We start from the raw sequence: 11,492 nt of genomic DNA, 5'->3' as shown, positions 1-11,492 counted from the left end.
GCTCGGCTGATGGGATGAGTTTTTACCAACACCAGGGAGCCTGCGGGGTATGGTATCCCGCGTCTTCGAGCTTTATCCCCGTAATCTTTCCTGGACTCTTCCTTCTCTTCTTGTATCTCTCGTGCTCTTTTTAGCGTTTCTGACAAGAGAATCAATTTTGGAGTGATCTCTGCAACAAAATTATCATTGAGGATGATTTCTCTCAGATCGTTAGATGTATCATCAGCCGTTCTAAGTTCGCGTCCAAAGGTTAAGTAAGCCGGAGTATATCCGGTAGAGGTCTGTTGAGCCGTATTCATGGCGAAACGGATTATTGGAAGTTTCTCGGCCCATTTACTATGATCATCTTGCACTAGAATGCTGAGCTGAGTTTTCAGATCACGATTTCTTCTTTCGACCGAATTCGCCTCCGGGTGATATACCGGAGTAAAATTGTGTTTGATACCGAGGCAGTAGACGACTTGCTGCATCACGGAGCTCACAAATTGAGGGCCATTATCGCTAATTAATCTCCGTGGCATGCCATATCTCAGAAAGATCTCATTTATTAAGGTGGTTGCACACGCTTCGGCAGTCGCTGTTTTTAGGGCAAACAATTCAACCCATCTGCTCGCTATATCTTCCACTATAAATATACATGTTTCCCCATTGGGAGTGGGGGGTAGTGGCCCGAAGAGATCAAATGAAAGAGCTTCAAACCTTTTCGCGGTTGCGGTAGTCTGAAGTAATCCGGCGGGTTTCATATTAGAGGGCTTAAACCGCTGACACTGGATACAATTTCGGACGTAACTATCAATATACTTGCGCATTCCTTTCCAGTAGTAGCGCTGCGATATTCTTTGGAATGTTTTGTCAGATCCGTAATGTCCTGAAGTCGGTTCGTCGTGATAGACAGCCAAGAGGTTAGCCCATTCGTGCTCAGGGACTACTAGTTGGGCAGTTTCAGCATCTGAACTGGATTGTGCCGATAGAGTATGGCGTTATTCGTCAGATAGCCCTTGTTGCTCCAATACGCTGCGTTTTCATACTGTGTTGGGTCTTCCATAGAGGCGATTATTTTACGTAAGAATGGATCTTTTAGTTGCTCGTCCCTGATATCCTTTGGGTCTCGGGTAGGCATGTCTACAGCGATAGAACACACGCCACACGTTTCACTCGTTTGCTCACCACAGGTTGGCCTTGATAATGTATCAGCTACTACTAGTCTTGCCGGGGACATACTTGATTGTAATGTCAAAAGCCTGTATCTGTAATGCCCATCTGGCCAGTCTGCCCGTCGGTGATTTAAGCTGCATTAACCAACGTAAGGCCTGGTGATCGGTGACGACGGTAATGGGTAATCCTTCTATGTAGCCACGGTATTTCTGCAGGGCCCATACTACAGCCAACGCTTCCTTCTCTGTGGTTGAATAATTGCGTTCCGGAGAAGTGAGTAGTCGACTAGCATACTCTACCACATATTCTTCGCTTCCCTCCCCTGGACTAAAGCCGCTCCGAGCGCGTAGTTACTGGCATCAGTCTTCAGTATGTAGGGCTTAGTGTGGTCAGCTTGACGTAATATTGGGGAGGAAGTCAACCTATGCTTCAGTTCCGTAAAGGCATTTTCCTGCTCTTCAGTCCAGGTCCAAGCAGCTGACTTCTTTGTCAGTCTGGTGAGTGGTTCAGCCACAGTTGCAAAGTTTTCTATAAAACGTCGATACCATGAACATGTCTGTAGAAATGTGACCAGGTGTGTCAAGTTCTTTGGAGATGGCAGATTAGTAATGGTGGTAACTTTCTCAGGATCAGCTTTTAGGCCTTCAGGTGTGATCAAGTGCCCTAAATACTTGATTGAAGAAGCGAAGAATCTGCACTTATCCTTGTTGATAGTGAGATTATATTCTCTCATTCGCTGGAATATTTTCCTGAGGTCTGCCAGGTGAGTTTGAAATGTCGTGGAGAAGACTATTAGATCGTCTAAGTACCCAAGCATCTTGATTCCTTCTAGGCTCACTCTGAACCTGTCTATCATCCTTTGGAACGTGGCAGGCGCGTTACGCAGGCCAAATGGCATACGTATATATCTATATATACCAAAGGGCGTTATGAAGCTTGTCTTGTCTCTATCCGCTTCCGCGACCAACACTTGCCAGTATCCAGCCTTTAGGTCTAGGGCACTCATGTATGGCGTAGGCTTGGCTTCATGGAGTAAGTCATCGATGCGGGGTATAGGATATGAATCAGGTACAGTTATAGCATTCAAGCGCCGGTAATCCACGCAGATCCTGACTTCGCCATTCTTTTTGGGTACCATGACAACTGGTGAGGCCCAAGGAGATGAACATGGTTCTATGATGCCTCCTTGAAGCATTTTATCTATTTCAGCTTTAAGGATTTCTCTTCGTGGTGGAGACAATCTGTAAGGTGGTGAAGCTATAGGAGGGTGATCTTTTGTGATGATACGATGTTCCACGTCGACTACAGCTTCGCCCTTTGAAGTAAAGACGTCTTCGTATTCCAGTAGAAGGTCCTCGAATGCCTTTTTCTGGTTTTCAGGTAGGTCTTCAGGTATGTGTACATCGACGGCGTCAATTCCGACGTCCCAGTCAAGTTCTCCATCAAACAAGCCTTGCTCACGTAGCGTCAGTTCAACGGCCTGAGAATGAACATTTATTTGTGCATCACGAATCATGTAGTCCAGATCTGGGGAGCTGGCCTCGTAGAACCGTGACTTCTTGGGTGACGGGGATTTTATGGGAATCAAGTTCCAATCAGGTGTTCTCGGGGCTATAATGGTCCTTTCTACGGGTGTTTCGGTTGTCATCATAAAGCCTGATATCTCTGTTCCCTTATCTGCTGGCTCTGGTAATGATGGTGATGAACACGACGGCAAGGATGGTGAAGCGCAAACGTTTCCTGGCAGCGTAGATGATGAATTCCAGGTCAAAACGGATACAGGTGATTGCATTTGGAACTCTTCCATTGAAGGCTGTTTGAAGGTGGCAAACCCCTCGTCGTATAGGTCGTAGTCCTCTTCTGGCCGCTCAATGAAGGACATCGTGAATTGAGGTAAGTTGATCAGTATCCCTGCATCTTGGATGTAGCCAACGCCAAGTAAGGTTTGGTTCTTTTTGCAACCGGGCAAAACGACGAAAGTGGTGTACGTTGTTTTCCCATAAAGTTCCACGGGGGCTCTGACTATTTCAACGTTCTGACGCTTGCCAATGCCGTCCGCGAGAGTTATCTTCATTCTCTGTTGCTGGAAGACGTACCCCTTCTTTCGTAACTTCGTGGCCAGTTGGTATGACGCAACGCTAGACTTGGCGCAGCAGTCGAGCTTAGCGCACTCTTCGATATCGCCGATCTTCGTAAACACCATAGGTCGGGGCCTTACATCCAGCTGAATATCGATGGAACATGCACCAGTTTCCACCGGCCTCTTTTTGTTGCAGGTGGAGCACTTGGATCTCACCACTCCCGGGGCTCCGCAGCCATAGCAGTAGAATCGGGGCTGCGAAGGTGATGGAGCCTGAGTCACCGCTTCCTGTTTCGGTACAGCCATCGCTCCAAGTGCCTTTTGTCTCCGCCTGCACGACGCCATGTCATGTCCTATAGCACGGCAGAATTCACAGCGCTCTTTTCCCCGAGCGAATCTTTCACGCTTCGATTCGCTCGCACTGGTAGTCAGAGGTTCATTTCGCTCCTTCATTATGTTTTCTGCGGCTCTTGCCAGCTGTACCAGGTTATCAAAAGAGCTGACGGCTGACCTAGGTACGGCAGACCTCATATCCAGGCGAAGAAGTCCATACACCATGTCCAGCTGACGGATCTCGGGTATCTTCGGGGTTGGCAGTTGGGCGAACAAGACTCGCTTCTGAGCCACAAACGTTTCTGTGAGCATAGATTTAGATTGTTCGTTGCTCATTATTTCCCGTAGTAGCTGGTAAGCTTCCTTTCTGGGCGCAAATGCAGCGTGCAGCCTCTCCTTAAAGCCTTCCCAGGTCTCGACTTCGTGTTTGATGCCTTGCCACCAGATGCCTGCTTCTCCCACCAGGATTAAGGGTAACCCCATTATTGCCTCTTTCTCCGGGATCTTCTCCACCATTATATATGTGTCTACTGCCGAAAGGAACCTTGTCACCACACCAACATCCTTGGTTCCATCATAATGGTGAATGCAGCTTGCTAATGTGGAGTGGCGTGATGATGACGATGACGACAGTGTAGAAATCAGCCGAGTAAACTGGTCTTCGCTAAAGGACGCCATAGTTTCTTTTTTGTTTTTACGTATCTTGTTGTGACACGCCCTGCCTTCGTGACGAATCTTGCGCGTGGAGGAACGTGCCCCACGTTGGGCGCCAGTGTAAAGAAGACGAGACGGTTATATTCACAAAATTTTATTAAGGGAATTACTACTTTCAAAATATCGAAAGAGGACAAGGCGTCCACTCGGATGGCCGAGGTAGGATGCCTGAGTAGGTTCGCACTGTCGCGGGTGCCGCGGTAGTACCAGGGAGCTCTGTCCGTCACGGATGGCCGCGGTGGACTGAATGCCGGGCGCTGCGACGGCTGTCTTTTATAGGGGCGCGGCGTGTGAGTGTGTGCCGCCTCGACGCTCCGTTAGGTGTGTGCGTGAGTTGTTTGTGATTCCCGGCGCGGGCGCGTTGCTAGCGTCTTAGGCACTACATCCCTACTAATTAACCACAAACCACTTCCAAGACTTCAGCTGCCCAAGCTAATTGAGGACCTCCAGGGGTGGTGTTTTTGCTTGATGATGACGAAGAAATGTTTATGATGAGATTTTACGATCAGATTACCTGCTTTTTTTGTATACGAGACCTTCCGCGTACCGTACGCATGCATGATTGTAGAGCTGGCATTTGAAACAGCGGGTAGCCAAAGAGAAATTCAGGGTCTGGCGAGTTCCGCGTTGTGATTGAAATTGTTATGATTTTTTAATAGATATAACATGAACAGTGAGAGGACTGAAGGGTGTAAGATAATTAGTTTTTGAAAATAGAATGGCGTTATAAACGGAATGAAGGATGCCGCGAGTAATGAGAATGACATTTACAAAGCAACTGTTCCTTTATCTTTGTAACATGAGTGAAGGCTCGATTCATGTGCTCGAGTTGAATTTTTATTTTTAATTCTTATTCTAGTCTGAGGACACGTTTAGAGAGAGTTAGATGAGAAAAAAGGGGCGCTCGTGCCATGTTCCTCGCTTTTAAAGGGAATGCGCAGGGGAAACTGGTGCAGCGAGACTACGTTGTCTATCCTAGGTAGTGTTTCCAGTCATGGCGTAAATACATATAAATCATACCCAACAGAAAGAAACGCCCTAATCGCCCTGCTCGTGAAGGCGACGCATTTCACCTCTCACCACAGATTGGCGAAATATACGTGTCATGCACTCGATCCGGGAATTGGGCATTCACATTTAAAATTTTGCATCTGCGTCTACTACCTGGAGGAAAGTACAAATTTTAACGTTTTATTCAATAAGTAGTTTTGAAAGCCTATACTTCTATTGAATAATTATGCTTAAATATGACTCAACAACTACACATTGAGGGTGTGCATTCCTTTCCTATTTATATATTGCACACCATGTGACCGCGGTGGTGGAAGTATGGCCTCATGTGCGCAATCCACGGCCCTCAGTGCACCTGGAGGAAAGTACAAATTTTAACGTTTTATTCAATAAGTAGTTTTGAAAGCCTATACTTCTATTGAATAATTATGCTTAAATATGACTCAACAACTACACATTGAGGGTGTGCATTCCTTTCCTATTTATATATTGCACACCATGTGACCGCGGTGGTGGAAGTATGGCCTCATGTGCGCAATCCACGGCCCTCAGTGCATCCGGGACTCCAAACTTATCTCGGAATACGGAGGAAATATTTTGCCTTCCTGCCTCGGTACCCGGGAGAATAATTCACCGAAAGCATTAATGAAACTTTTTTTCAAGTAATGCTCAAGTTACTTTACCTACTACTCACCGTGGGTTGATCGCATCCACAACCCTGAACAAATATTGGACATAGTTGTTTGAGCCATACACACGTTGTGCTCTTGGCACACACCCCAGGTGGTATTGCTTCGAGAAAAAACAACAATATAGTGTTAGTCATCTTCATACGCGAAAAACTCTACGTTGTTATAGGGTGTTCGCAGCTTATAATATGCTCATTTACACCGAACATTTTCCACACTCCGATTCCACGGTGCACCGTCCATTACAACAGCATGTTTTCAATGTTGGCAGTCCGCTGTTTGCAATCAGTACGTTGCATTGCATTCCAAAATAAATAATTCATGCAGCGGTTGGCTTTTGCAGGAGTTTTTAGACAGAAAGCAACCTAATGCTTGAAGCCATCTACCTCGAAACGGCTCATACTTAAACACCAAGGCATGTTCCGCGGTTGCATTTTTTAAGTTATCTGGTGTATGTTGCCCCAAGTCAACAAAACCATTAAATTTCATAGTTGCCGGATCAAAATGAACGCCTTCTTTCAACTTCATCTCGTCAACTAGGATCACTCCTCGTTTCTCCCTTTTGTCCATGGGTATGTTATGGTACTTTTGCGTTGAGAAGATTTCGGTTTTGAAACCTTTCAGCGTTTTTGCTTTGGTCTTCCTTTAGATTTTTCTTTGACGTGTTTAATGTTTTATTGTTGTGTTTAGTAATAATATAGACTTTCAGAATCTCTTCATTTCCGGGCGTATCAGGTAAAATACCTACATAATTTCCCTTTTTTCTGCTTCTGTTTGACTCTTTTCGAGGCGGAGCTTTGGAGAGCAGCCATACAAGTTCGTGTTATAGCTGCGGGGTATCCAAAGAATCATATTCCATTATACTAGTAGACGCAGACATCTATCTCTTCCCTACGGGAACACTAGGGTGACATTTGGTCGATTGCGTTATAGTTTAAAAATGTCATCGTGTCGTCGTTTAAAAATGTCATCGAATAAGTTAAAGTGTAATTCGTGTAATATAATTATTGATGAAATGTTATCATACATTCAAAATAAAATTTCAATAAGTGACGAAGACACTGTAGGGAAAATATGTGAAAAATCGTTTACGATTGACGAAATTAAAAAATCGAAATCGTTGCTATTCGATGCTCTTCCTACAAATGAGCGGAATATTAACCGTAAGGGTGAAGGAAAGGATCAAAGGGACCTTCGTGATATTATACGTGTTTTTCGAGCCACGGAGCCTGATATAATTCCAACTTTCGTGGCGCACCGGCTTGAAAAACTACCCGCTTTGACATTTGACCATCTCGACTGTTCCAAACTTTTAAAAGATCTATTGAGAATCCAACATGAAGTTGATATCATTAAGGATAATTATGTCACGAAAGGTCAGCTGGAAGACCTAAGGATTGAGATGCAACAAGAACCTCATAGGTATGTGTCTCCGCAGCACATTCCGTTGTCCACTATTAACGTAAAAAGGGGCGCTTGGTGTTTACAACAAGACAGTGGACCGTATGGTATGTCACAACATCATAATTCGACCCTAAATGACAATGCCAGCTCCATAAACAAAAGTAGGTCAATATCATTAAATCATAAGGAGGAAAATGTACAACATGAAACAATTCTGGATGAGTCATCGACACCTGCGCCTAATGAACAACATAATTATATCTAAATCTACTAATACGTTTAGTATACTGGCTGGCGTGACGTATAAGGAAAATAAAATGACACATATCGAAACCGGTCCGCCTCAAATGACGGGAAGTCAGGAGATCAGCTGTTTTGCCTCCGGCACACAAAACACCGCGATAAGTAACATTGACCCAAGCAATGAGGGCGTGCATGGTAAAGAGGAGGATAAATGGAAAACTGTTACCTATCGTAAAAGAAAATCTTCTGGTCGCTTTAATGGACAGGTGGGAACGGCTACTTGTGATATCAACAGCAAGTTCAGAGCGGCTGAGAAATGCATTCCTATTTTTATATCCAAAATACACCAGGATACAAACGAGAATGACATAATCGATTATATCAAAACAAAAACTCATGAAAGTGTATCGTTAGAAAAAATCATAATGAAAAAGAAACAAAATCATAAAGCTTTCAAATTTTTTGTATGCGAGAGTAAATTACCATTATTTCTCGACACTAGTCTGTGGCCTAAACTAAAATATGTAAATAGATTCCATCAAATCTACCAAGAAATGTCATTATCACAGTGACAGCTGTCAACGTCAGGATGGCAAACAGATGTACTCAACCTTTAGTAATAATAAAAAATATTATTTTCAACTGTAGGTGTATAAAATACCAAAATCCCTGTTTGGAATTAGGAATTACAAAACTGAAGTTATTAAACAAAAACTCAGTTATTTCCATACAAGTCGTAACCAATTATGCATTCCCTCTATTTGATTAGTAACTTCATAAATGAAATACTTATTAACTCTTTATATTTGTTATGTACAGAAACATTGCAATAAACGACTGTCTAATCTTTCTGCTTTACCTACATAGTTAGTATGTGTATGAAATATCCAAATCGCTAGTTTAACTAAAGATATGATAGAATTTTTACTCTATTAGTACAGGACTGGGCTAAAAAAAACAAAAATAAATTCTACAAAGCTTTATTTACTCTTCAATTTCAGAGCCACTTAATTCATCTTCACCTGTGTTAATTATGAACGGCTCTACAACATCATCAATTAAATGGTCTAATTTACACATTTCGTCTTCAACTTTTATCACATGATTAATGCATGCTCTCCAGCGCTCTGGTGTCACAAGCTCCAAACCTTCATTAATAATGTTTTGACCTCTGCCATTTTGAAACTTTTATTCTTTTTTGCCACATGCCCTTTCACTTGTGCCCACACTAATTCAATGGGGTTTAGTTCACAATGGTATGGGGGGAGTCTCAAAATGGTTACATTATGAGCTGCCGCTAATTCGTCTACTGCCATTTTGTTTACTTTGGGTTGAGTTTCTACCAGAGCCCATAACTCTGTCTTGATCATGGACATGTCACAGGGTACATTCCTTTCATGCAACCATTGAATAATTTGGCCCTTGTTCCACTTTTTTACAGGGCCACTTTCTAATTTTCTTGAATGATAAGGAGCATTGTCTAAAACGAGCACGGAGTTTGGCTTAAGCCGTGGCAATATACCAGTTAGCCATTCTTCAAAATGCTGAGCATTCATTTCTTTATGATAGTCTTGAGTGTTTTTCTTTGATTCAAACAGCAGCAATCCATTTTCAACAAATCCTTCTTCACTGCCAATGTGGCTTATAATGAGCCGCCTTCCTTTTCCCGATGGAGCCTTAAGGCCAGTTGTAAGGCCTTCTAAAAAGGCTTGTCGAGATGACAATACTTTAGGGTCCTGCCAGACCTTGTTCACCGTGTGCCCTTTAACAAACAAATGTAAATTTTAAGTTAATATTTTTTTCTACAACATATATAAAAATACTTAATTATTAACTATATACAAATCAATACAACAATAAAACACTTAAGTCTACCTTAAAATAGAATATAATAATAACATATTATTTGTAGACCTTAAAACTGATGAAAATAAGTATTTACATTCACTTTTGAAACAGTTGAAATCATAGAATTTCTTCTATAAACATATTAAAATTCTATTATATTTCTACAAAGCATTCTTGAACCACTCACAGAGAAAATTGTAATAAACAAAATAAATAAATCCTGTGAATATAAATATATATTACCTTCATTAATCCATGTTTCATCTTGGTAATAAATAGGTCTGCCCTCTCTACAATACTGCTTAATTTTCACCAAATATCTTTTCCTCCACAATATGATATCAGCCCTATCAATGAGGCTGCTTTGGCGTTTCCGACTTGCATATTTAAAATTGAGGTGCTTAAGCACCTGTCTCAAGGTGAAAAAAGATAAATTTGGCAGGCCCGGGTCATCATTAACAACTTGCAATACCTAAAAACAAAAATAGAAATTATAAAATAATTGAAGGGATGTTTACAAAAACAACATAACATTTCCATTGACAGCAGGTATCAACCAGCTTAGTCAGTTATGTTATTTATGTAAACATCCCATTTAAATGTAATGTAATTAATTTTCAACCTTTGTTATTTATTACTTGAGAGACTAAGGTTCAGTTTTAACTATTGAGCTAAAATATTAACTTTGTTATTTTGATAAATATAACATTAATTAAAATATATTCTGTTTAAAAAGAGTTGGCATGAGAGCAATAAATTGTCAAAATTACACATGTATTTCAAAATACCTACCTTCTCAATAGTAGGCGGCTCGTTGCGATGAAAAAATTGATGTACTGTCCGTCTAATGGCTGCAAATGTGAACTCATCCAACTTGTCAATTACTGACAACTTGGGGCCAGGTTTCTTGGGTGAAGCAAATTCTGTTGCCGAATTATGTTCCGCGAATATACTTCTGACGGTTCTTTCGGATATACCCAATATTTCCGCCACTTTCTTGGAACATTCCAGACGTGTAAAATACTTGTCATGGGGCCATGTATTGTGTGTTTGTAGCAGTTCATCACCATACATTTTTCCGAAACACTCATATGAGATGCGGGTCTTTTCCTTGGTGGGGAAAGAAGAATATTCTCTTTCAGATTGTCCTGGGAAGGACCTGCCACGGGTTCCATTTTACTTCCGTAAAACGAAAACTCACGTTCACGATACAAACTTAACAAAAAGTCAACAATATCGCACAACAAAAACTTAACACAAAACAAAAACTCAACAATGAAAAATACCACGACGTGGAAAGAAAACATTCGAGCGCTCAAGACAGATGTCAGATGCCGAATGAAGTTACGACTTTTGACAAGTCACAATGGTATAGTGGTAAAGTGTCATGGCCGCCATAATATTCCCCATAAAGGGCGTACTACACGACCCTTAAATAACCCCAATTATTAGTATAAGAATAAGACGATATTGTACTAAAATAGATTACCAAAGGTTGTTTATATCAGAAGTCTTACCATTACAAAACAAACATTTTTACCACGAAATAGTTTTCATTAAATATTAATTTATGTCACTGTTTATTTATTACTCTAGTTACGTACATTAATCATTTAAATATTGTACGCAAGATTAGTTGTAAATCACAAAATTATGTTCATTATTTAGCAAAATACATAATTACTATTAATGACATGTATCATTTTAATGGCAACACAGTGGTAACTTTGCTGGAATCTATTTACATATTTTAGTTTAAAGACATTGTTTTTAGGCGTTTTGTGCATTTCAAGCACAGATATGCGAACACGAACAGAGGTGCAACTGAAGGCGGCACGTAACTATATGTATAAATAATAATGGAACAACACAACATAAAATTAACTACTTTTAACTGTAAAAGTGTCAAACGATCAATTAATTATGTTAAACAACTTTGTAAATTCTACGATATAATCGCCTTACAAGAAACGTGGCTATTACCGAATGAAATATCATATTTAGGTAATATTAGC

General features: G+C 41.3%; 2 protein-coding genes across 2 annotated transcripts; both read right to left on the bottom strand.

The window, feature by feature from the left end:
• Positions 1-1,450: 1,450 nt before the first annotated feature.
• Positions 1,451-4,646, bottom strand: LOC125235784. The gene has a single exon (XM_048142369.1). It carries the CDS (start codon positions 4,244-4,246, stop codon positions 1,451-1,453), a length of 2,796 nt encoding a protein of 931 aa, XP_047998326.1. The 5' UTR covers positions 4,247-4,646.
• Positions 4,647-8,595: 3,949 nt separating this feature from the next.
• On the bottom strand, positions 8,596-11,054 carry LOC125236081. The gene is made up of 3 exons (XM_048142776.1): positions 10,270-11,054; positions 9,721-9,949; positions 8,596-9,391 (listed from the first exon to the last, which is right to left on the bottom strand). Exons 1-3 carry the CDS (start codon positions 10,549-10,551, stop codon positions 8,763-8,765), a joined length of 1,140 nt encoding a protein of 379 aa, XP_047998733.1. The 5' UTR covers positions 10,552-11,054; the 3' UTR covers positions 8,596-8,762.
• Between the last annotated feature and the right edge of the window lie 438 nt (positions 11,055-11,492).

The sequence above is a fragment of the Leguminivora glycinivorella genome, chromosome 18 (genome assembly GCF_023078275.1).
Source record: "Leguminivora glycinivorella isolate SPB_JAAS2020 chromosome 18, LegGlyc_1.1, whole genome shotgun sequence".
In the NCBI taxonomy this organism is placed as follows: Eukaryota; Metazoa; Arthropoda; class Insecta; order Lepidoptera; family Tortricidae; genus Leguminivora; species Leguminivora glycinivorella.
This window is presented reverse-complemented; position numbering and strand designations above follow the sequence as displayed.